Below are 26,917 nucleotides of genomic sequence, written 5' to 3' on the forward strand. Positions count from 1 at the left end.
TCCACTTTTTATGCCTTTACTTTACCAGGAATGTCGATTGAGACTAAATATCATTTTCGATTTCTGCTTTGTTGCTCCCACACTCTGTCTCAGGACTCACTTTTCTACTTAAGCTTTTAATTATTTGTAATTTATGGTTTTGATTTGTGCATGCCTCTCTCGTGTGTTTGATTGTTTTATTGTACTGTGCCTTAAAGATGCCATCCAATAAAAGGTGCTGAACATAACAAGGATGATTAGCTCTAATGACAACCTGGAGATTTACTAGATCAGCTCGAGTGAAGTGCTTTGTTCAGGGCTACAACAGCAGCACCATCCCTCCCCGAAGCTGAACCCATGACCCTCAATGCTGGTAGATAAAGCATGACCAACTCTGCTTCCGTTAAATCATTGTGGGGTCCTACTGTTTTAAGCTAAAACTTCACAACTTCAATATCCCCATGGTGAAAACGCTGTCGTCACACTTACAGGCCTGAGAAAGTGTCCCGTTAGCTCATCCCTAAAACTGCCCTCGGGCCAAATCACCAAATAGCTTGTTGAGGGTCTGGCTCTGTTTGTGGAGCCTTGGGTCTCTCAGACAGAAGAGTGTCACTCTGGTTCAATGCCCACTGTCCCAGCAGTGCAATTCAGACAGAATCCACGCAGCTGTGTGCAATGACTCCACATTAACAGACCCCCTCTGAAGCAATGCTTTGTCATGATGAAGAGACCAATTGACTGTCTGATTCAAAGTCCTTTTTGCCACTGAGGTATTTGCCCTGGAGTGAAAAAACCTGGGGTAGTCATACATATGCAGAACACAGCAATTCTCACAGGGGAAAATGCAGTTTTACCTTTTGAACAATTTAATACTCCTTTAGATACACAAATGTTTTTAGGAATGAATTAATTACCTGGAGTTAAATTAACAGGAGTTTATCACTTTGTGTAGGTCCTGATTGTGTTTTATTACGTGTCTTATTTTTTAAACAATCACTGATTGTTTTAATAATGTAAGACTGAGGTGGTATAATGAACTTTAAACCCATGTGAGTAGGTAGTAGCTAAAGAGGATTAGAATTTAGCTCATTACAGATATGACTTGGTAACCCTATGGTAAAGCCGTGAACAACGATAATATCAATAAATGTTTGCAATGTTAACTTTTGCATATTGTAAATTAAGATATAATGCAGAACCATGATGCTGCCCTCGTACTTTTTTCCTTCCGGAATCCTTCTATCTCCTAGTTGTTTTAAAGATATTTATTTATTTAATCGAATTTCTATATAATCGAAAGCACTTTGTTCACTTGTAATAATATTTTCCATCCAGCGTCGCAGCGTCGCCTTCTATTGACAATCTACAGGAAGGTTAATGAATAGAACGGAGGGCGTGTGGAGAAAAACTGTTTGGCGGTGGTTCCGTGGAAGGAAATCAGAGCCTGGCAACGGCTGTAACTTCTGAACCCAGTCTAATCTCAAACTATTCCACGGCTGTATCAAGGAAAACGACAAACTGAGCCCCCCTATTGGAGGCGGAAAGGCGCTGCTCGCTCTACGTAAGCGCTCCAACAGAGTGAGAGAGAAAGAGTCTGGGAAGTGAGCACAGCTGCCCAGCACAGCGGAGAGACGGGACCTGGGCATAATACAGCCAGCCGGACTCGCGGTGTTTAAAAAAAGTAACAATAGAAGAAGCAGGGAAGGATTTGACAGACCAAAGAACAGAAAAAAAACTGAGCAGGAAGAGACACACGGAAAGAAGACGGGAGAAAACAAACTGGGATTTTGCAGCTGTGCTGCACATCTCTTATCATGATTGTTTTGGTTCAGGCGCACGAACGGTAAAGGTTACTTCATATTCCTTCTGTGTTACTCCGCTACATCTTTAGACAGAGACACAGAAGAGATACAGATTGAGACTTTTGTGTGACTTCTATTTTTAACCAAATGAAGATAAACTTACGTTTTCCATCCACGAAGGCATACGGATTAAGCACTCTGGGCTTTTGAACAGAAATAACGAGTGAAGAATGGAGCAACTTTCTAAAACTGAACTGAAGAGCATGGATACCTGTTTACGGCGTCTGAAGCAAGAACTGGTAGGTCTGAAGAAGAATTCTCCGTTGTGTAACAGCCACACATTCCGCTCGGGAAATGTTCAGGTAAAAGGTGGTGTTTCTAAATGCAGGGATGCGCGCAATCAGGCGTTGCCTGCGCTGGTTTTGAATCTAACGGTCAATATTTGTCTCTTACCATGCTGAAATCGGTGTTCAGTAATGCAACACGGTGCACAGGTACATAGAGAGGAGGAAGTCAAACAAGGACCGAAGCGCCAGTGATCTTGTAATCTGAGAGTACACGACCATTCGTGTGTGTTTGCGTGCGTCTGCAGCTGTCAGGAGACAGACTTCCAGCGCATTCCCACAGTACTTTGAAAGTCCACAGCAGTGTGCTACAGTGCTGTGCAAGGGGTTCGGCAAATACGGTGCTTTGTCTAAACGAGTCTTGGGTAGTGCGTTTCTGTCTGTTAGGAGTCTATATGACTTTGTTTCTGTGTAACTCCTGTATATAATTGCCCTACACGTCAATATACAATAGCTTCTGATTGTGTGCGCGGTCCACTATACGTGAAAGCAAAGCAAACCCACGGTAGATATAAATGACAGAAGTAACACAAAACCTGCTGTCAGGTAAATCAAAGTGTTAGCAGTTGAGAAGGGGCTTATCCCCACGGATGTCTTGAGCTCCTTCTTTCACTATCTGAGGCCTGAGCTGCTTTATAAGCATTTGCACCTATAGACAAAGGGAGTCGAGACGCGTGTTAGTACCTAGACGCAGGGATGTCCCAGTCCAGATTCGAGAGGAACGGCTCGCCTTTAGGCTTTCAAAGCAGCAAACCTGAAAGAAGCATTTCAATTAGTCGGGTTAAGCCATTAACCAGCTGATTTAGCTCGTAAAGAGTTTAGTTGGAATGAAGACCTGCAGACTCCGGCCCTAAAGGTCCAGGATTGGACACTCCTAAAGCAGCAAAAACTGCTTTCATGTGAACGACCTAGGAACATGCCCAGACAAATATTTCTTCTCCGTTCCGCGGCGTGTTCACAGCCTTATCCAAAGTTACCACAAACTTCGCTCTGAAAGGTGAAGGGGTTAAAGGGAGGAATATAGCTATGCGAATCACATAGTAACAGAAAAATGACAATCCGGCTGACAGAAACAAGAGTTTTCTAAATAAGTTAATGGGAAAAGTGCATAATAAATCTTGATTCCCTTTTCCGCGTAGAGTTAAATAAAAAAGCAAAGCTGTGACATGCGACGGCCTCTCTCTCCCCCTCTTTTCCCTCGGCTTTACTCAGCCAGATGTTTAGCCTTCGGATAGAGTGCTTTGAATTCTCCAGCCCGCTGGGAGGCTGTTTCTTTAGAAAGTCTGTTATTTCACACAAAGTGGCTTTACCAATTGGACAAAACATTCACGGTAATCAAATCGTCGTGCAACTACAGATTTAGATCTGCGTTAGTTTTCTCAGTATATTTTCGCGGAGGCACGCACGTTACTCAGGGACAGTCTATTAACGACGCAGAGCTTGAAAGTGGCCATTGCCAGCATTTCATTTAGTGTTATTTTGAAGATGAATAATAGTCATGATATATGGTAAATTACCATGATATATGGTAAGTTTGCAACAGTTAAATTTCATTTCTTGTGTTGTTGATGCCACGTTGTTCAATACAATATGCCTAAATCTGTAGTTTATTGCAACAGGGTGGCGACACAATTGAAGGATTTCCTGGTCACTTAGGACTCTTATTATCAATGTCGAATAAAGGAAACAAAGAAAACATTCAACCAATCAAATCTGGAAATTCAAGTACAAATCAGTTCCAGGACCCAGCTAGAAATTCTGTTCGCCCCCCAAAAGTAAAACATAGCACACAAATATAGCACCACACAAGAGCACAGTCTGAGAGTTTGAGGCTAGGATTAAAACAAAGGAACCACTTTTCCAAATGCACGTCACGTGTTGTACCCTGTGACATAGAGGGTAGGATGTTGCCCGGGTGCCCTTGACCTTCTCGCCAGGGCTGCTGGTCAGACGCCCGGCTGCTGCACTAGGCTGTGCCACGCAGGACACGCACGGGGTTCCAGTGCCCACGCCCTCCAGCTCACGAGGAAAGCTTCCGTCACTGGTCACTGTTCGGCGTATTGGAGAGCGGCTTGTTTTGCAAAGAAGAAACGTTACACCTCGGTCTAGCCCACGGTTTTATGATTATTTCTGTTTATTTTCGTTTAAATGCTTTGTAATAAAATGTTTTATTTAAATTGACAAAATACGGATTTATCTTCGCTGTAGTTTGGGGGGGATTCTGCAATCTATCAATTGCCCGAATTGTTTATGCTTTTTTTTCTGTAGAAATTCATACTGTAGAAATGCAACTGTTTCAGTTGGGTTATATGACTTAATTGTTTTTTTGTTCACGTTTTTGTCCTGTCGATATGAATCCATACTTTGCTGCCTTGCTCTTTTTAACTGGAAAAGGTTCTTATTGAGACTGTAAATTCAAGATCCTACGTTTATGAAACAACGGCTTCGCATCTCCTTCCTCCTTTAAATTGTGAATTAAGCCTCTTTGTTTAAAGTGTCCAGAATTGAGCATAGAAGTTTTTCAAGTGCATATTGACATGCTAAAGCCTTTTAGCTGAGGTAGCCTTGCCTTTTCATTTTCTTTCTTTCACTGACTCTTTAGGTCAGTGTGTAATCTTAATTCCACTGGAATTCAGTGATTTTGGATTAATCTCATACCAGATCCTGAATTCCACCCTGAAAGACCTGAGCTCACAGGGCCAGACTTATCAAGGGCTTTGTCTGCAAAGATGAAAGACCAAATGCAAGAAATGTGACACAGAAACAAAAGAAGCATATTTAAATTAAATGCCCTTTTCTCCTTTCATTACAACTAAAAAGCTGTGAAATTTTAGAAATATATTATGATAGTTGAAGGAGAGAGGTTATTTAATAATATTGAAGCTTTTAAAATGTAGTCATTCTGGTACAGTTCCACAAATGCATACAGCTGTCAACTACAACTTTGCTATGCTAAGGATTCAAGTTTATGATATTTACTGTGTTTTATAAATTAAAATATGTAGTTCCTTGCAAATATATCCAGCTCCTTCACAATTATCTCCTGTTGTGGTGACTTACAAAGAATGTATGCACATTAAATTCAAAGTGAAATTTGAATGCTCATACTGAAAATGTTTTAAGTTGAAAAAAGTTAAATATCTCGTAAAGCTGAAGAAATATCAAAGATAAAATATGTTGACTTATCGCCCTGAGTCAATATTTGGTTGAAACACCTTTGGCTGGAATTACATCTGCAAGTCATTTTGTATAAGTCTTCCAACTTTGAGATTTGCCTGTTCTTTGCTCCTTCAGTTTTCCCCTGAGTCTTGACAAGCTTCCCAGTCACTGCTGATGAGAAGCAGAATAACATACTTGTACCACCAACATGTTTGACAGTAGAAATTTGGTTGGGTTAGTGCCAGACATAACACCTTTCATTTAGACCAAAAATGTTTTATCCCATGTGACCTCAAAAAATATTTCACCACATGTCAGTAGTTAAATGGGTCTCGCACATTTTTGAGTTTGTCAGACTATCATACAAGTCAACTTTGTAAAGTGACTGGGATATTGTTGTCACATGGATATTTTCTCCCACCTCTGTTGTTGAAATATGTAGATCTTTCAAAGCCAGCCTGGGCTCACGGTGGCATATTAACCAGATTCCTCCTTGCCCAGCTTCTCATCTATGCACCCCTATCTATACAGTGTCTGAGTGGTACTGTACCATATACCTTTCAATACTTAATGATCAACTTCATCATGCTCAAGGCAATATTCAGTGTCCTTCAATTCTTTTATGTCCTTTTACTGATTCCTGCCCTTTTCATCTCTGAGATGTTTTAAAACTACAGTCTGTTAATATCATATGCTTTGTGTTTATCGTCATGGTTGGATATTAAGTTCACTGTCTGACTAAGGGATTTTGCAAAGACAGTGTACAGTATGTATTTTATTCTGGGGTTTTGCGAACCAGTGTTATTGCACATCTTATTCACCCAACTAATTGTGTGAATTGTCGAAGCAATTTTATGCATCTGAAATGATTTAAGGTCTTCTTTAGGAGTCTGAACCAAGCTTTCCAGCAGTGTTACTTACATTACTACTGTGGCTTCTTTAAAGACATAGCTAGATGAGATCAAGGAACTGCTAACTACCAAAAGAGCTACATGGGTCAAATGGCTTCCTCTTATTGTCACCTTTCTCTTTTTTAATAGCAAAGGGGGTGAGTTTTTCTGCAGTCAACATACAGGTATATATATTTTTATATTTTTTTACAGTTTTTGCTGATATTAAACTTCTTCTTTGTTACATAAAAATGTCCAGTTTGAGCATTCAGGATTTGGGCTTTTAAGCTGACAAAAGGTGCCATGACAGCTCATTTAAAATGGAATCTACCGCACGTCAAACTGTTTTTGGCCACTCTGGCCAAATGTTAACCCCAGCTTGACGTGATGACGTGATGACGTGTTGAACAGGAGATTGACGCCTGAGCAGAATGTGACCATAGAAGTGAGAAAGAGAGAAAATCAGTGACATTTCTGCATTAATCTCAGGTTTCAGGCATCCGGGGGGAAGTCAGTTTGTTGGTTAGCAGAATGCCTTGTTAAAGTTACATTTTATGGGTAGACTGGGCACAGTTTATTAGAGCTGAGTAAAATCTCCATTATATTACACAACAATGCAGAGAGTTTTTGCCTTATCTGCTAAGTACCACCTTTTTTTTACGTACATATTGTATAGCAGAGCCACAGAAAGTTTTACACCTTGGGGGTAACTTCTTCATCATCAGCAATTTCAAATTCTTTTCAATCACATGACTTTAGAAGCATATAGAAGATGCCAAACCCCAGTTTCAAGGAGTGCGACCCCAATACAGAGCTGGACTTATTAGTTACACTATACAGATAGCCCCCACTTCCTTTAATCTGGTTCTGGCCTCCACTGATATCAAAACACATAGCAGTGTGCTTACTCTCCTCACAAGAACAAATAATATTTCTCTGTGTAATATTGGATCAGTCATTATATCAGTTGTTATAGTTTCAAAGTTATATTAATTTCAAAGATAATAGCATTAAAATGACCCTATATTTACATTGGACTGAAATGGAAATGGTGTTTGATCAGGACCAGGATTGTCCACTCACTCTCAGAATTGGGTATGTAAGCCAAGTGAGGTACTTTTTTATACCATGGCTTGAAATCACAGGCATTCTTGTGAATGAGAAAGGATCTAAGATCTTCTGTCATGTTTGCTAGACAGATACACAGAGGGAAATTAATAGCATGTGTGGAAAAAAGGCAGTTTCCCTGCTCTGCGCCATGCAGAGCCCAATCTGTTGCCCTGTCTTGTACAGCAGAGACGTTTGAGCCATTGCCAACAGTGCCACGTGTCTGTCTGCCTGTACTGGCACAGCTGTGCCATCCCATATGCCACAGTGACCAAAATATTGCAGGTTGTTCTCATAGCCCTAATATATCTAAACATGCAACCTTCATAATAAAAAGTGCTAAAAACACCAAGCACAACGGGGAGCAGACACCAACACATTCCTATATGGCCTATTCCCTGCTATGTCAGGGTAGAGCTGAGGTGCTGATTCAGAAGTCTGATATTTCTAGCTCCCCTGCTGAAGGACCATAAGGAAAATTACTTATTGCTATTTGCATCTGCTAGAGAAACAGGTTTCTCCAGTGTAAGGGAAGCACACTAAAACCACCAAGAGCCTCAATTGTGGCATTTGTAGATTTGTGCGTGAATTTTAAAATGTAGAAGTGACCAGCAAAGTAACACATATCTTGAATAATTAATAGGAGTTTAAATAGGCACTGGTCATAATAATTGGTCATAAGAACACAAGTTCTTTACAAAACCAAGACACAAGACATTACTGCCCTAGCAAGAAGAGTTAACAGCTAAAGCATGAACACAGCTGGTGTGTAAGTTACTGTATATTGTTTTGTCCACAACCTGTATTTTGGAGTTTGCAGGAAAGCACAGAGCCACATTTAAATTTAGGAAAGAAAACATTACAATTAGTCATTTAGCTTTTATCCTAAGGTGCAAAATCACAACAGGAGCTCTGTTTTAAGTCTGTTCAGCAGAAAGGTGCACCAGGATATTCAGTAATTCACTCAGGGCAATGCAAAGGGATTCGGAGGCAACGATGGAGACTGAACTGGGAACATTTTGACAATAAGTTCTGAACTTTAATTACTGAACCACTCAGTCTCTTTTCACCAGCCTATGATAATCAGAGGCTTGCTTCTGTCCCAAGTGTGACCACTGCATTGTGCAGGACTGAAGCCTAGGAGTTTCCTGTGGTTTCATTCTTGAATTGGCTCTTCCTTCCCTGCTGTTAAAGTTGGCGTGTGGCTGTGAGCAGCTGTGGGTATGTGATCACTGTTTCTAAAATAGAACTTTTGAATTTTTAACACTCTTTGGTCGTGTATTCTATTGTAATACTGAGTTGATCCATGTACAGTAGATACTTTTAAAGTGGAATGCTACTTTTAGGAAACAATTAGATACAGTGGCTAGACTAGACTATACAAGGAGGTAAATGATCTGATAACCAAGAGAGAGTCTCATCTTTGTTTTTATATAAGGAACTTCTATTTTTCTTTTCAAATGAGTTAGAAGAGCTATTGAGTTGGACTAGTTAGAAGAGTTAATTAGAAACAGTCAAAGGATCAGCAGTCTGATGAACAACAGATTCTGAAAGAGACTCTGAACTTGACTGTACCAGAAAGCTTGGAATCATACAGACATTCACCGTGGCCCTGCTTTTGAATGCACCGATGCTAGAAAACATTATTTTTATTACAGGCAATTATTATCACAGAGAATGCAGTCCCAGGACATTGTGAAGGTTGAATCACTGGGAGCTGTCAAAACCGAGCTTCATGTTTTGAGAGATCTACTGAGTGTGCAGAGGAGTGATGTTGGCTGAAGTCTGTTCTAGTGGGAGTACTTTCTCACATTCATTTAAGAGCTCTATCCTATGGTATTTGCGGATTCCAGCCAAGGTTGCACAGACTGGAAATCACACAAAAAATGCTACATTAGTGCAGGGATGAGATAAGACTCCTTTTATACATCAGTATAAATCCATTCCATGTTTTACAAGGTGTGCAGGTTCCCACAGTTAAGGTGCTGGTACACTTTGTACAACAGCCAGCTCACACAGCCTGAAATGGATTGGAGAGCTCTGCAATGGGAAGCTTATTTGTGCTTGAAACCTGCTGTAAAGGCACAGATAGAATGCCTTCAGGCTCATTTTTATAGCTACAATTATTACTTTACTGTACTTGGTTGATGCCCTTATCCATATTAACTCCCATTGGATACTGTGGTGTCTCCGGGGGATAGTTTATGTAAACGAAGGTCGTACTTACACCACACTTTACTGTCCTCCGATCCGTGGCGTTTCTTCCAACACCTGCCTTCCGAATACAGTCCGTAATCCGTTCCCTTAGTCCTGATTCGTTCCGAGTTCCAAAAGTTCGTAATAAAGACAATCCGCGATGTATCCTAAACCAGTGTCCGTAATCCAAAATCATAAACCTTTTCTCCTTGCAGTCGTTCGTTAGCCCGATCCTTAACATCCACCTCTTTCCACTCTTTTCCTCCGAAACGCATTCACCTTACCGGCTTCCGCCCCGTTCACTGCCTCTGGGCCACTTATATTCCGGTTCCTGATGCGTCTCAGCTGTGTCTCGTTGTTCGCCATCTTGCTAAGGTCAATCTCTAGCATTTTCAGTGTTTCATTTCGGAAATACCTGTTAGAGATGACCCTTCCCCGGGTCCTCTTACATTCCCTCCCCCTGAGATCAGCCCCGACCTCGGGCGATCTAGAAAAAAACAAACAGTGCATTCGGGAGAGGGCGTCTACATTTCCTTGTTTCCTTCCGGGTCTATAGACCGTCTGAAATTGAAATCTTTGCAGACTAAGACCCCATCGCGTAATTCGATCGTTTTTATCCATATTTTGCAACATCCATGTTAACGGCGCATGATCTGTGTATAATATAAATCGTCTTCCCAATAAATAATATTTCAAATAGTCTAGGGCCCATTTGATTGCTAGACATTCTTTCTCTATCGTGGAATAGTGTTTTTCGGCCGGATTCAACTTACGGCTGATATAGAGAATAGGATGCTCTAGTCCTTCAATCTCCTGTGACAGTATGGCTCCAATCCCAGTGTCTGAAGCATCAGTTTGTACCATGAAAGGCTTACTGAAGTCTGGTACCTGTAAGACGGGTTGAGAAGTGAGAGCTGCTTTTAAGTCTTGGAAAGCCCTCTCTTCCACGTCGGTCCATTTTATTTTCTCCGGACAGCTCATCTTCGTCAGATCGTGTAGAGGGGCGGCCATGGCTGCAAACCCTGGGATGAAACGCCGATAGTAACTTGCTAGTCCCACAGACGTTCGAATTTGCTTCTTGGTAGCTGGTTTGGGCCAGTTCTTGATTAATTGTACCTTCTGATCTTGGGGCATGATCAATCCTCTCCCGATCGTATAACCCAGGTAATTGGCTTCCCTAGCCCCCAGACAACATTTATTTGGGTTGGCCGTTAATCCTGCTGCTCGCAACGCTCCAGTCACTGCTTCCAGGTGATATAGATGTTGTTCCCAGGTCATGCTATGGATTACAACGTCATCCAAGTAGGCGGCTGCAAAATCCCGATACGGTCTCAGAATTCGGTCCATCAATCTTTGGAATGTTGCGGGCGCGCCATGCAAACCGAAGGGTAGGACCCTATATTGATATAGTCCTTATATGATATTGATATAGTGGCAAAAGCGGTTTTGGCTTTATCTTCTTTGGCCAGCGGCACTTGCCAATATCCCTTCGTAAGATCAAGGGTGCTGATGTATCGAGCGTTACCTAATCGCTCGATTAGTTCATCTATACGGGGCATGGGGTATGCGTCAAACCGCGAGATCTCATTTAACCTTTTGAAGTTGTTGCAAAATCGGATAGTTCCATCTGGCTTGGGGATCAGAACTATCGGGCTAGCCCACTCACTATGGGATTCCTCGATTAGTCCCATCTTCAGCATTTTACCCACCTCTTCTTTAATCAGTTTCTTTTTAGCTTCTGGTACTCGATACGGGGGTAGCCTTACCTTTTTCCCCGGTTCCGTGACGATCTTATGTTGTATAAGGTGGGTTCGACCAGGTGTCCGGGAAAAAACATCTTTGTTTTGGGACAGGAATTCTTGTAGTTCCTGTTTTTGTGCCGGAGCCAGGTCTCCCACGGCTACCGCACCCGTTTCTTCTTCCAGTGGGTCTGGGGAAAAGTGGGTGAGCAGAACTTCGGTGCCATGCCATTTTTTCAGCAAATTGACGTGGTAGATTTGATGCTGCCGTCTTCTGTCATGTTGCTTGACCTTATAGTTGACTGGCCCCACCTTTTCCACCACTTCATAAGGTCCCTGCCAGGATGCCAAGAATTTACACTCTGGGGTTGGAACTAGCACCAGTACTCTATCCCCAATCTGAAATTCCCTCGCAACTGCTCCCCTATTATAAATTTGTTGTTGTTGAGCCTGGGCTTTCTCCAGGTTTTCTTTTACTAAGGGAACAATAACCTTTATTCTTTCTCTCATCTGTTCCACATGCTCAATGATAGTTTGTAAAGGGGAAGGTTGATGTTCCCACGATTCTTTGACCACGTCCAATAGGCCCCGTGGTTTCCGAGAGTATAATAATTCAAAGGGGGAGAATCCAGTCGAAGCCTGCGGTACTTCTCGAACCGCAAACATGAGATACGGAAGCAGCTGATCCCAATTTTTTCCATCCTTTTGCATCGTCTTTCTAAGCATGCTTTTCAGGGTCTTATTAAAACGTTCTACTAGACCATCAGTTTGAGGGTGATAAACAGAGGTTCGGATCTGCTGTATACCCAGCAGCTTACATAAGTCTCGCATGACTTTCGACATAAAAGGTGTTCCTTGATCAGTTAGGATCTCTATAGGAATTCCGACTCGAGCAAACAGTTGTACTAGCTCTCTAGCTATGTTTTTGGCGGTGGCAGCTCTCAACGGAATGGCTTCGGGGTACCTGGTAGCATAATCTACTATTACTAGAATGTATTGGTGACCCTTGGTGGTTCTGATCAGGGGCCCCACCAAATCCATCCCAATCCGTTCGAAGGGGGTTTCAATAATTGGGAGGGGAATCAAAGGGTTCCTATAATAAGGTTGTGGCGCACTTTTCTGACACTCGGGCATTCCCGACAGTACTTCTCGATGGCCTTATAGATTCCTGGCCAAAAGAACCTAGAGAGGAGTCTCTCGGATGTCTTCTTTACCCCCAGGTGCCCACCCAGGAGGTGGCTATGGGCCAAGTTGAGGAGTTTCATCTGGTAAGGTCGGGGAATAAGGAGTTGTTCCACTTCTTCCTGTCCCTTCTGCTGCACTTGATAAAGGAGATTATTCTTTGTCATAAAATATGGGTAACTCACGGTGTTAGGATCAGTACACCACTCCCCATCAATTTTCCTGACATGTCCCCACGCATGTCTCAAGTTCCCATCTTCTAGTTGGGCTGTCCCAAACTTACCCCGACGTTCTGGGGGTTCCCAGTTCGGTAGTTCCATATTTCCAAACTCAGCTCCAAGTTCAGTTCCGCTTTCTTGTGGGTCCGTCTCATCAGGGTCGTCGGCAGGGCCATCACCACTGTCTTCCGGCCAGGGGATGGGTCTTGGCCTAGCTGATTGGATCGTGTTCCAAATCTGGAGGAAATGGGGACAGTCTCGTCCCAGTATGACAGGGTATGGCAACTGCTCAACTACTCCTACCGTTGAGTGGTAGGTCCCCTGTTCTGTAGAGATGCTCAATTCGACCGTCGGATAGTCTTTGGTGTCCCCGTGAATGCAAGTAATAGGTATTCCCTTTGTTCTTGGAATCTCTAGTCCTCCCGGAAGTATTGTAGGGGTCACCAGGGTCACCGCACTGCCACAGTCCAATAAGGCCTCGATGGGTTCTCCCTCTATCTCGATTGTCGTAAGATGGGGATCCTCGCGGGTCGGGACCCCCGCTGTAAGGTAGTTGCATAGGGCTTCATCTCTGGGGTCTACCTGCATGGGTTCGGGCAGGCCAGGGCAATAGCTGGCTAAATGCCCTTCTTCCTGGCAATTAAAACATCGCCGGGTTTCTTCCCATGGCCGGGCCCTTGAGTCAGACTTCCCCCTAAGGGTTTTTTTTAACTGTATAGGTTCCCGATAATCACTATACTTTATTGGCCGGTACTTTATTTCGGTTTCCAGACTCTTGGGGCTTCTTCTCTCCTCCCTCCGAAAGTCCCCTTTTCTCTCCCTAATCAGGGCCTCTGTGGCATGGTGTCTGTCCACCCAGTCCACGGCTTGATCTAGGGTCTGGGGATCCCCTTCACTTACTTTTCTTTTCAGGTGCACAGGCAGACTCCTCACGAAATGATCCAACACCACCCTTTCTACCACCTGTCCTGGGTTTAATTCTTCTGGCTGGAGCCATTTCTTTGCCAGATGTACCAGGTCAAACATCTGAGACCTCGTAGGCTTGTTCATCTGGTAGCTCCAATTGTGGAACCGGACTGCTCGTATCGCCATGGTTACCCCTAGTCTTGCCAATATTTCGTTTTTCAGAGTCTCATAATTCTCTGCATCTTCTTCTTTTAAATCATAATATGCCTTTTGGGCTTCTCCAATTAAATAAGGGGCTACTCTCCCAGCCCATTGTTCTTTGGGCCAAGCATTTCGAGCGGCCGTTATTTCAAAGGTGGTTAAATAAGCTTCCACATCATCAAGCTCAGTCATCTTTTCTAGCGTAATTTGTTCTTCCTGAGCGGTGCCTCTCCCCGCTACCGGGGCCTGCCGGATTTCTTCCCTTAACCTGCACAACTCTGCGCGTATTAATTTTTGCTCCTCTATAATTCGTTCGTTGGTTTCTTTTTGGATTTGGTTCGCCTCCAGTTGCGCTTCGTTAGCTTCTCGTTGTCCTTGTAATGCCTGGAATTGGGCGAGGGTGGCCTGGGACAACTGCTGTAGTAATTCTTCCATAGCGTTTCTTCACACGCGCAAAGCGGAACCGGCACACGCACACAAAAAAAAACTTGCTCTCTTCGATTCTCAAACCCGAGCGGGAGCTGCCCGCATCCTCCACCAATTGTGGTGTCTCCGGGGGATAGTTTATGTAAACGAAGGTCGTACTTACACCACACTTTACTGTCCTCCGATCCGTGGCGTTTCTTCCAACACCTGCCTTCCGAATACAGTCCGTAATCCGTTCCCTTAGTCCTGATTCGTTCCGAGTTCCAAAAGTTCGTAATAAAGACAATCCGCGATGTATCCTAAACCAGTGTCCGTAATCCAAAATCATAAACCTTTTCTCCTTGCAGTCGTTCGTTAGCCCGATCCTTAACATCCACCTCTTTCCACTCTTTTCCTCCAAAACGCATTCACCTTACCGGCTTCCGCCCCGTTCACTGCCTCTGGGCCACTTATATTCCGGTTCCTGATGCGTCTCAGCTGTGTCTCGTTGTTCGCCATCTTGCTAAGGTCAATCTCTAGCATTTTCAGTGTTTCATTTCGGAAATACCTGTTAGAGATGACCCTTCCCCGGGTCCTCTTACAATACATTAATCAAACCACTGGTCAGGAGTCTGGAGCCCTAAATACCAGAACTCATTTCTGTATAGTTACAGTATACTGTAAATAGATATTAGGTTTTACATTTTGTTCAAATCCCCTTGTGCATCTGAGCTCCATAAGTATTGGGACAGTGAAGTCAATATTGCTATGTTTTGTTATATAATCAGATCATTTGAATTTGAGATGAAAAGGTGAATATGAAGCAAAAATATAAAATGTCACCCTTTATTTCAGGGTATTTCTGTGCATATATGCTATAGTCTTTTAGAATGATATTACTTTTTATGTTCTATTCCCCCATTTTAGGTGAGCATAAATATATACTGTAGACATATAGATATCTATATAAGATATATATACTTCACATATTGTTAAAACCCTGTAGAACCTCTGAACCACTACTTTAAAATGCAGACATTCATCCAGAGGGCAACAAAGTCAGAACATATGCCTTGAGAAGGCAGTCCAGTCTTGAATATACATCACTTGGATGCCTTACTGTGAGTCATTAAGGCAGCCGTATCCATCATGGGAGTCAAAGCTGGACACCTGCACACAGGGGTGAGGCAGAAGGATCCGATGTTACAGAGAAATGGAAGAGACGCCCATTGCATCACAGTGGCACTTAAGCTATGGGCCGCTACCCTGCTTGGATCACTTTTTGTCAAGTTGGAAAGTTAGAGTTATGAACATTGCAGGCCATTAGCTTTAATTCCACTTTGAAAGCCAGGATAATTCAATGCAGACATTTGTTGCCATTCTGTGTTTCTTTATCATGGTTATTCACACATTTATTAAATGCGATACTTTTTACCGTTAAACTATACCTTTGTGCCAGTGACAGTGACCCCTCCTGAGGTTCTTGAACATTCGTTCTGCTGGTATAAAGTATGTTTGCAACTGTCTGAACCGAAAACTCTTCGCTTACCCTTCAAAACGAGAAGCAGATGAAACCTGGGAACACAGCAAAAGACAGCAGAAGAGAAGAGACCATTTTACCCACTTAGTGTCACGGATGTCAGAAAGGATGAACCGTGGAGAGGCAGGAGGGCGTAAAAGACCCTCTGCGTAGCGGCGAGACGGGGGTTAGCCCGGGCTCAGCTGTTCAGGAAATGCCGTATAGAAACCTATGCTCTCAGGTAGCGGACGTGGGGCAACCTGGTGCTAGGCAGGTTTCAGGACATCCGAACGTCAATGCTGAGCGAGTAGGAAATAAATAGACTACACAACAAGACACACCAGAATGACAAGAATAATCACAGGGAACTAGGAACAGGAGGAAAGTAGAGCACCCTCTAGGTGTACTGGGCGTGACACTTAGCGTGTTTGGCCACTGATAGTTTAGCAATCCAGTGATCTCATTCACCCAATCTATGAAGGAAGCAAGGCTATCAAATCTTATTTCAGATCGTATTCCAGGGCAGGGTTTCCTAACTCCAGGCCTGGAGGGCAGCTGTCATGCAGTTTTAGATTCCTGTACCACACCAAATCATCTAATTGAACTAATTACTGATTTAATTGGGGCAGTTAAACAGATTTTTCTGGCTTTTCAGGCACGGATTATTATAAGAAACCTAGAAAAACTGCAGGATGTTGTTCGTGTCCTTCCTACACTGTTTAGTTTATGCCCTGGGTGAATGGAGACCTAGTGATCCAAAGGGAAATAAAGAAGACAGTGGGCACATTGCTAGTTAGATACTACTATGGAAGCTCCATATTCTGTATTATTACATTTGGAAGCAGAACGGGAGGGTTCTGACCCTGGCATAGCCGGGGGCTGTTTGCCCTGTCCTAGTCTTTTATATATCATCAGATTTGAAACCACGAGGGCTTCAAAGATTGCCTTTTCATTTGCAACGTTTTTTAGCACAAGAACCGCATTCTTCGGACAAACAGGATTCCCATTGTGAGAAGTGGCCCTGTGTGGAACTACTGCCCATGAACCAAGCTGTTAATTACCTTCCAGTGATGCACGTCAATGAGAAAGACAGCGCTCAGGGCTGGGATTTAGAGACAGGCGCTCAGTGTCCTGAGAAAGATATTACGTTACTCCCTGACCTTTACAGTGACTTTTTAAGTTGGGAACATTCATATTTAATGAGGCCAGCTTTGATAGAAACAGGACTTCCCAGTCTCAGCTTCGGCACCTTAACATTCATATAACATTTTTACAGCACTACATGTCAGATCAGCTCTGCTCCTTCCCTCCACCCTCTTGGACAAAAAGGCAGTCATCCACATTTAATCTCTCTTGATGTTTCACGTATCACATTTTATATGAGCCCTAATTCAACAAATTAGGGTCTCAGCTGAGCAAGCTGCAAATCTAAACTGAAACTGAATGTAAATACTGCTTAACACTAACATTAATACTGGGACATCTGCAATTCCTGTAGCCAGTTCTTTCTGTAATTTGCTTTTGATTTTCCTCATGCATAGGAAAATTAATTAAACATAAATAAGCTAATCAATCTGTAAGGTTTTTAACCCCAGATCTGATGGTGGAAATGTAGTTTAGGAAAAATAGGCCCAAAGCAGGAGCATAAGAGAACCCTCCCTAATTCCATTTAATCCTGCGAGTTTCAAAATGAGCCATCTAGTGTTTGAAAGTGACGAAATTCAGAGAATATGCATTTAATCTGAACTAATGTAGAGGAAAGACCAATTGGTTAGCTCTTTTCTGGAAATCAACGGCACATCAGGTCATGCTCATAGTCTCTGAGTGTTCTTAGGCTGAGGCTTAGATAATCAAAATTAAAGACAGAGAGCTGCAAACAGAAAACAAACTCCTGCCTATTGGAGGCAGTCCAGGCCCTGACAGTAATGTGGCAATCCCCTTTAGGTCAGCACATATTTGAAAACACCCTCCCAATTTAACATCTCTCAGGAATGTGGGGTCAGGACAGCACCCCAGCATGATCAGAATGCTGGCTTTGTCTGAATTTGGTTTTGAGGAGACACAGCCTCTAGGACAAAACCGACTCCACACTGACGTCATTCTGCTATTGGAGGATTCTCCTGTAGTTTTGCAGTAACCCCCAAGAGAACTTCATTTGACCCCTTCTTCCTAATTTAAACAGCAATTACACACTGCAACCCTATATTAAATGTGGCCTAATTGTTTGTAATTTTGACAGCCATATGCACAGTGTGGAAAAGAGCAACAGACGCAGGGGGGTTAGCATCCAGACTCCCTTAATTGCCTTTGTCTCTTTAATGAAATGTCAGATTACAACAGGAGGAAAAAGGTTTACTGTCCCAGATGTAATGTAAAATCTCCAGGTGATCTATATAGAACAGCTGCTATAATGTCTGCACCATCTGTCTGAATCCTTTTTTTAAACAAATTGTTCATTTGTTTTTCAAGGAAGAACAAGAAGGACCAGCAGCTACAAAAATTAAACACATGTAGCAAATCCATCGTTTTTCCATCATTTTCTTCTTAAGGATTTGTGAATTAGAAATGAAAATAGCTGGATTTTTTTCCTCCTACCAAATTTTCTTTTCTCAAATTACTTTAAAATTCAAGATACTTTCAAATCTGCAAATAACACAAAAGGAAATTGTTTGATAACGACGTCTTGTCTGGGTAAACTGATTGACAAATTGTTCGTGTAGCGGCTCCCCCTAGTGTGCTATCATTCAGCAAAGCTGGTCTGAGACTGCCTAGGTTGAGCTCCATCCAATCCAATAACTCACCACACCTATAAATCTATTGTTAGGGGGACACCTGGTAGAAAAAGAGGCATATGGCACATGTGTGTATACAAAGATACAGTTTTCTAACCTGCTGCTGAGGAACGTCCTCATTAGTTGTATGGCACATGTACCTTGCAAGCAAGATGGCATGTGACAGAATCCCAGGAGTTAATGGCCAGATTCATTCTACAGTGAGATCTAGTCTGGAAGTGAGACAAGGGGACACCTGTCTTCCTTCAGTCTGCTTAATATACCTCCTGATGGCATATTGGCTTATAAACTGGGTTGAAGCTGTCAAAAAAGGTGCATTGCATAGCAGGTTAGTGAAGTAAAAGAAAGCACCAGCAAGGCTGACCAATTCCTGTCCTTTTCATGCTCCTCCTCCTAAGACAGTGTCCATCTGTCACTCTGGCTGGATGCACCACATTGTCTCTGTGTCTAGTCTCGTTGGTATTCACTTCCACCGTGTGATTTAACAAGCAAGGCTGCATCTAGTGTTGCTAAGAAATTCCTAAACTAGGCATTTGAAAGGAAGAGCTATTCTACCAGCAGGGATGTCTTTGTACCTCCAATATCCAAAGCTGAATGAACCAAGGATAAAAAAACACATTTAGAAGTGGAGAAATTAAACTGGTTATCTGGCTGCATTCCCAGGTTATGTACTGTGTGTTTCCTCCATGTTTCAGAGACCTGAACAAGAACTTTGTCAACTACAGCTGGTAACCCTGAATCAATTATATATAGCCTTCTGTACTAGTTTATCATGTTAAAGATCTGATGTCAATTTCCTAAGCAAAAAATAATATCACTACTTATTTCACTGATTTATTATTTATTCTCTTGTTCTTTGTCACATTGGCTTAGTAGTAAAAGTGTTTGAAGCAGGAAAACACATCTGACATGAGCAGTTTTTTCATATAGAAAAGGTACACAGATCACTTTTCTCTCAAAGAAAAAAAAGCTGTATTGAGAAGAACATATCCACCAATATTATTCATCGACCAATAATAAAACTAGATTACAACCAGTGGTATATATCCACCAGTATCATACATCTAGCAGTATTGCCACAGCACGAAGAAATGCATATGTTATTTTTCTTTCTTTTTTTAATTAGACGTTTGCTGCCCTCATTTTCTGGATGTCACTTAATATCTTTTTCAGTTACTACAGAAAAGCAGGTAGTGTGTCTTCAGCACTTATGCCAGTGGATGTAGGACTAGCATCCCTCCCCAAACAATTCTTTCAGAGGCGCTTTGTTCTCAATGTATAAACGGTGCAAAGCTGTGCTCCACAATGGGGTCAACAAAAAAACACCAAATATGCAAAATGCACACAAAGCAAACTAACCCAAAACAAAGGAACATTTTAAATACAGCCTATTATTGATACAACATCCAGACAGCAACAGAGCCCATGATGTTCTGTTACTGCTGTTCTAAGACTGGACGGTAGTATGTAAATGTACTATACTTAAGCACAAAAAAGCTTTGTTAGTCTTGTTCTTGGGATTAGCCGGAAATCTAAGGTGGTCTGCTATCAGATACAGTCCCTCTGCTTGTCTTACTGTTGCTTGTCGGAGCAAAGACCTCAGACATAAAAATGCATGTCTGTATTACCACCCCCCCCCCCCACACACACACACATCTAGTCAGCCTGTAGTCCCCACTGTCTGTCACTCTCTGCCCATCACTGACACTTGAGTAGACCCAGCCCTCTATGAGGAGATTAACTCCAGACACAGCCAATTGCCTGCCAGGGTTGGGCAACTTTATGGCTGGTGAGAAACTAGATATAGGGGTGACAGCATTGAACTCGGAAAGGTGAGAAGACAGGCAGGACCTGAGAGGGAAGGAGAGAGTTTCTTTGTGTGGGTTAAATGAGGTAAGCCGATATAGTTTTTTTTAATCTCAGGCTTAAATCTCTTCTGCTGATTTGGCTGTGTAAAATGATCATGGCCACATGCAAGGGGCTGTGTGGTAAGCCAAAGGCAGTGTGATCGTTTTCAGCCACCTAAAATGTCTTACAGATTTGTTTTGTGGGCATTCTTCTTTTTTATTTTTATTTTCAGATAAGCTTTTTAAGTCTGTTTTATACAGATAAGAGACAGGCATGGCTAAGGATAGGTCTGTTTCATATTGCAGCAAATAGGGAGCGCACAGCTAAGTTCAGTGTGGTTTACATTTGAAAATATGCAGCGGCCCATGACTAACCTGAAGAGCTCGTTGTCACCAAATGGTCTCACTTTAAGAATGTGTCGGAATGAATCTTGCAGAACCAGAAGTACTGATGTAATTTTTTTTTAATTTGAATTCAATTAAAATAAATTGAAATTGAAACTGCGTTTAAATTGAATTTGTTCCTTCACAAATAATAAACACATGAAACGTTATTAGGGAACTTCGATGAGATTCATACTGGAGCTTAAGAGGATTTTTACCAGCGCCTGGAGATTCTGAACTCCTCTGCTTCAGAAAGGGTTAAGCAAAGAGAAGAAAGCCACTCTCTCCGTGCTTTCCAGAGCACTTTCGATGTCGAACAGCTGCTGTGAGCTCTTGCCAGTCTGAAATGTAAACCACGTGGGGTTTGGTAACTTGATATGGATTATGCGACAAAATGAGCAATAAGTTGTCAAAATGTAAAAGGGCAGAAAACGAGACTCATTTTGCCATGGAAGACATAGTGGAGACAAGTTATCTTTGTTGTATGTATATGGCAATCATCTGTCCATTAACATTGGTAAGAATTAAACAAACAGATACAATATGCTTTGTAACCTAGTAACTATTCCAAAGTGTTCCACAAGAGGAATTTGAAAACGTTTCAGTGGCTTTTTCATAGTTGCTTAGAAAAACAGATGCATAGGAGGAAATTATTTTTTCTATGCAATGAAAGCAAGGCCTGCTTTGAATATTTATTTTCCAAATGAATGGACACAGCTTTATTTTTCACAATGTGCTTTTTCGTTATTTTAAGTAAAGTTTAAATTTCCCCTGAAACTCTTCATATAAATTTCATGTTTGGACTTGATTAGACCAGACTTGGTCTTGATTAGTGTGATTGTCACGAAGAAAGATGTGACTTGAGATGCATAACAAATAAGTTCTTGGGGAAATTAGCAAAATAGGTCTATTTTTTTATAAAAATCTTTTTTAAAGCAACCTTCATCCACAGTGAAGGTGCACTCTCTGAATTTCTTGTACAACCTTTGAAATTTATTTGTAATGACTTCATGCTGACAACTGGTGACAGATGTTTCATCCATTTCCCCCTTTCTAACATTTTCAAATAATCAGTATGGCCGTGTTACATTTTCAGGAGAAAAAGAATTGATCATATTCCACAGTGGAAAAAGATTGGTATACCCATGTTACTTATTTTTTGGATTATTGGATGTGCCTCTGTACCATACGTATTAATAAGAACTTGTGACTGGTTGTATGAAATTTAAATGATCTTTTCCAGTTCACTTGTCACCTGCCTAGATTTCATATTCCAAAAAAAAAGAGAAAGATTAAAATTGTTTCTCAATGAGATTACAAAAGCATTGCTATTCCTAACACTGTCAGTTTCACCCACAGCATGGCTGTGATTCTCATGGTCGGACGGCTTTGCCAGTTCTGTAGTGTGTAGGTGGTGAGAACAGCACAGGCGACTAACCACGCTGCTGAGAAATATGCAAGCAGACAGTTCCAGCGATGCGTTGGTCCCCCAAAAGGTCTTGGGGATCAAGCACTTGAAAGGATGAACACTGTAATCCGTTTTGTCATGCTAATTGGATTTCTGTCTTCTCTCGTTTCCTCCTCTCCCCCACCGACAGCTTTCCATGAAGGAGGCCGGGGATGGACTGCACGCGCAGATGAACTGCATGATGGGAGCCCTGCAAGAGCTCAAAATGCTCCAGGTACAGACCGCATTGGAGCAGCTGGAGATTTCGGGGAGGTCCTTCCAGGGTGGCCCAGCTGACGGCGTGTCAATGTCTCCTCCAGCAGAGGCGTCCCATCCAGGCTCCAGGATAGCCAGAAGGGAAGAGTACCATAACCATCGGGGGGGCAGCTTAGAGAGCTCCCCATCATCCTCCAGCTCAGAGAGTGGGAGTTTCTTCTGCCCCAGGAGGTACGTCAAACACGATCTACCGAGGAAGGACAACCACGGCTTTAGGGGAAGCAACTGTGTGGAGCAATGTCCTCCAGCCCGGGTGGAAGATCTTCCCAAGATCCTACGTAGCCTCTCCCGTGAAGGCCCCTCCCTGGACAGTGAGCCTTTACCAGACAGCACGGATGACTCCAATGACTGGACCTCCTCGCTGATGTGCCAGAGCCGGAACAGACAGCCCTTGGTCCTGGGGGACAACGTCTTCGCTGACCTGGTGGGCAACTGGCTGGACCTTCCGGAGCTGGAGAAGAAATCAACAGATGAGGGAGAGGAGGTGGGAAGGCTGGGGGAGGACAGGGGCGGCCATCCCCTCCGGCTGACCCGTTCGCAGGAGATCTGCAGGAAGTTCTCTCTGACTGCCAATTTTTTCAAGAGGTTCCTGCGCAGCGTTCGCCCGGATAAGGACAAGCTGCTCAAGGAGAAGCCGGGATGGATGCCCCTGGATGACGCCCGCAATGAGCTCTTCAAGAGGCCCAAGAAGGCAAGCAAGCCCAAGGGCACTTTCTACCTTCCCATCCGGCCCAGCGGGCAGGGCAAAAACAGACCATTCCCCCGGACAGGGGAGGAAACAGGCCACAGGGTGGGGATTTACATCAACCGGAGAGGGCAGGCAGAGGTGATGGAGCCTGCACAGGCGGTATTTGATTACAACACAGCTGTTTGGGTGTAATCACAGAATATCAAGAGTGATTGGATTTAATCTCCTGTTCCCTTAGCTAGATTGCTTAATGGCTTCCAAATACAGTAAGTGCACTGTCAATGAAAATCCAAACTGTTTCACTCACTGAACTTGGCAGGAGTGTAACAAAGGACACAGACCTAATGTGCAGAAATGTACTTTTTCCTCTGTATATGAGCTGAGGGGCCTTTCTCTCGCTGCCAGTGTGATGAGCGGAGTCCTCGAATTTGCACTTTTCTTAATTTTAAATCAGTTGCCACATAGATGGAAGGTGTCTCTATTTTAGTTTTTTTTTCCTTTTTGGAGAGTTCTGCTCATGCAGCACAAAAAGCCTTTACCTCACAAATCTTGCACTCCAATGTTTACAATCCCAAGGAAAGCGTGCCACAAGATACCAGAAAAAGGGCAGTCCTAAACAGGTGGATTGGAACAAAGTCCTCAAAAGGTCCTGACTAAAACAATGACAATGTTACCACATATCCTGTATATTTCATAAAGCAACCAACAAATTGGCCTTGTGTGTGCTTATAATACCAAAAGAATATAAGATTGTGTACTGATTCAAGGATCTGTTCCTGGATTTCTGGACATATGCCATGCATTCTGCTTCACCCCCAATAGCTTGTTCCAGACACACATCACATGCAGCACACTTGTAGTTTCCAGGTAACTTGGGCTTCCATTATGTGGAGCCCTTGCTTTCAACAAAAAATTGATAAATATAGCCAGTAATGAGTTATCTGTGGTTTCTAATGCTTCAAACTAATGAGCTGTTCAGTGATCCTATGAACTTGGATCTGTTAGTCTTCCAAACCTTATCAGCTTTATTCTTCCTTAATCCTTGAGAGTGTCCAAGATAAGTTTATGGTTTTTTATTTGCGAAATATTTAAAGACTGACAGTACCTTAGTGACCCTTTGTGTTGTCAGGCTGCTATGCAGTCAGAGCCAGTGCAGTGAGGAGACCAATAGGAAACCTGCACCAAGCTAAGGCAGCTGGCTTACTTTAGCTTTTCTGGTGCAAAAAGGACATGTTGTGATCCACAGCAGTGCAGAATTAAAGGTCTCACTTTTACTGTGCTTAGGAGACTAGCGCTATTCTTTGATTTATATCTAGACTGAGCAGGAATAATTTACACGTGATCTTTTTATTGCCAATGTATCAGTTTCATAGCTCTTTTCTTTCCATATTATCTACAGAGCATTTTCATCAAGTGTTTTTTGTCGTTAGTCGGTAATATGTGCAGCTGACATATAATATCCAGTGAAAAACAAGAGAGAGGAATAATAAATCATTTTTAACTGATTTATTATTTTTAATGGACTGCAAATCGTCTGATTTGTCTTTGGAACAATACAGAGCCATTTAAAGCAGTAAATCAGATTGCAGAAAGAAGAAGGCTGAAGACAGGCTCAGTCATTCAGGCTCTTTCATTCTTTTTATTGCTGACAATTGCTGACCCTCTCTGCCCATGTGGTTCTGGTCAGGTTTTTTTTTTCCTGCCATGAGAAAAACCAAGTACAGCTGCAGCAATCCAACATTTATTAACTTTAATCTCAGAAGCAAATTTTCTCCCTGTAGTCTGAGTAAACACTTATTTGTTGTAGATTTTGCTGTCTTGTAACTTTCTGTAATTGGTTTACTGTTGTCGCTGATTCTAGAAACATTTACTGTCTTTTATTGGAAGAAGCAGCAGAACGATTCCAATCACCTGTGGCCAGACATAAAGGCTTCCTGCTGCACCTAGCAGCAGTGTGGAGTAGTGGTTGGGGATGTGGGTTCAGAACCCAGGTGAAACACTACTGTTGTACCCAGTAAAATGCCTTGCTGTATAAATAGGTACAAATGAAAATCAGCCAAATAAATTGGTGAAAAAAAGGTACAGGGTGCAGGTGACCAGCCCTGTTTCTGATACAACATGTCGGAACTGAAATGGCATTCGTAGTCTTTGTGGCCTGAGATATGTCTGTGGGCTATCTGAAAAAAACAAAGGGTTATGGAAATGATCTTACCCAGAATTTGTATGCAGTATGTGGTAAAATGTTAATACTAAATCTGACAGTCCAGGGAAACAATGCAAAAGCAAACAGAAAATTTAACAGTGGGCAAGATTTAGAATAAAGTGCAGTTTTGGTCTCTATACCCCCTTAAAGTATATTAAAGCCTTAGGAAGAGTTCAAAGAAGAACAACAGAATTTATTAAAGGTTTTAGGAGATACAGTCGCTTTGATGCGAGTTAATCTCCCCATGTTTAGACATAGTGTAGGTATAAGCTTACAATTAGTGATTGAATCATGAAAACCAGCCATAGTTAGCTGCAGTTTAATACCTCTGGATAGATCACTCTGCTCTGGCTCAGAAGATAGAGCCAGATTATAGATTGTTATAGATTGGTCCGGGAAATTGAGAGGAGGAAGCTCTGACCTATTGAAATTGACCAGGAGTTCCAGAAATAAAACCCCTGAAGTTCGAAGCAAAATGCATAACTGCTCTTCAATTCATGACGCTAGTAACTGAAACCATCAGTGTATTGCATGAAAGCAGGATACAAGAAATCCTGGAATAAACCAGGATTTAAAAGTATTGATAGACAGACCTCCGATGGAGGATGTCTTTTTCTGCAGAATACCCATATACTGTAAATGTTTACTATGGGAGATCATGAAGCTGTATTACTCGAGACTTTGAATGCTGTGTCTTTAATGAGTCACTAGTGTATAAATACGATACCAGAAAAACATGTTAATTTGAGCTCTTTAATCACCTAATTAGTCCAATTAAGTCAATAAGTACTAGATAATAAGTCTAGAATTAAAACAAGAAGTCAGCTTCGCTTACCATAACATTTAGAAACCACTGATATAGTTTAGGTGATTTGGCCTAAAAAAAGAAAACCAAGACAAAAAAAATCTATAGTACCCTATAAATTTACCCTGAATACATTTTCATAAGGGATACTTATACAGCTGCCAAAATCACAAAAAACAGATAGCACAGCTGGTGTATCTCTTTACGGAAGCCTGATGTTAAATAAGTTGCCTTGTGGGATAAAAACATTTGGGGCAGTTTTCCAATTCGGTGTCCCTCAGCGCCAGTATTCATGAGTGACAGCACGTTCCAATTTTCAGCACACATGAACTCAACTCAATTAGTTAATTGTATTAATCAATTTACTGAAATGAACCCACTTAACTTTCTCCAGCCCTATATAGGTACTAATTTGAAGAGGCCCTGGAACATTAAAGCTGCAAAATTGACACTGACAGCCAAGGCATAAAGACTGTAGAACTTCCTTGCATGTGTAATTAAATCTGCTGAGCAAAGACAAACCCTAGTCTTTTCAAACAGCAGCCCTGACTGCTAGGTGCTGTATTGTACAGCTCCATGATTCTGTAAGAGGGAAGGAGTAGAAGACTTTGTAATGGACTCAGAAGAGTTTGCCCTCACTATTCATCTCCTTATCTTAAAAGGTTTGTTTTTTTCTCTGTTGTTGTTGGTCGTTGTCATGACTATGATTATTTAATGCTGTTATTTTTAAACAAGGTTCAGCGAACCCTAAGATATATGGCTTTCAAGGTTCAATATGCATTTATGGATTCTTTGTACTGTAAATTAAACCAGTTTTATGCAATTTTA

The 26,917-nt window shown here is 42.2% G+C and overlaps 1 protein-coding gene across 1 annotated transcript; it reads left to right on the forward strand.

The window, feature by feature from the left end:
• Positions 1-1,548: 1,548 nt before the first annotated feature.
• inka2 (inka box actin regulator 2) lies at positions 1,549-26,917 on the forward strand. The gene is made up of 2 exons (XM_088639989.1): positions 1,549-2,080; positions 22,269-26,917. The coding sequence occupies exons 1-2, from the start codon at positions 2,012-2,014 to the stop codon at positions 23,271-23,273; spliced, it is 1,074 nt and encodes a 357-aa protein (XP_088496115.1). The 5' UTR covers positions 1,549-2,011; the 3' UTR covers positions 23,274-26,917.

The sequence above is a fragment of the Lepisosteus platostomus genome, chromosome 7, assembly GCF_059453375.1.
Source record: "Lepisosteus platostomus isolate fLepPlt1 chromosome 7, fLepPlt1.hap1, whole genome shotgun sequence".
In the NCBI taxonomy this organism is placed as follows: domain Eukaryota; kingdom Metazoa; phylum Chordata; class Actinopteri; order Semionotiformes; family Lepisosteidae; genus Lepisosteus; species Lepisosteus platostomus.

Excerpts from the sequence above, each read along its gene's own strand:
- inka2 (XM_088639989.1), top strand. The coding sequence starts at position 2,012 with ATGGAGCAACTTTCTAAAACTGAACTGAAGAGCATGGATACCTGTTTA. Across the intron at positions 2,081-22,268 it reads GGCGTCTGAAGCAAGAACTG|CTTTCCATGAAGGAGGCCGG; the intron begins GTAGGTCTGAAG and ends CCCCACCGACAG.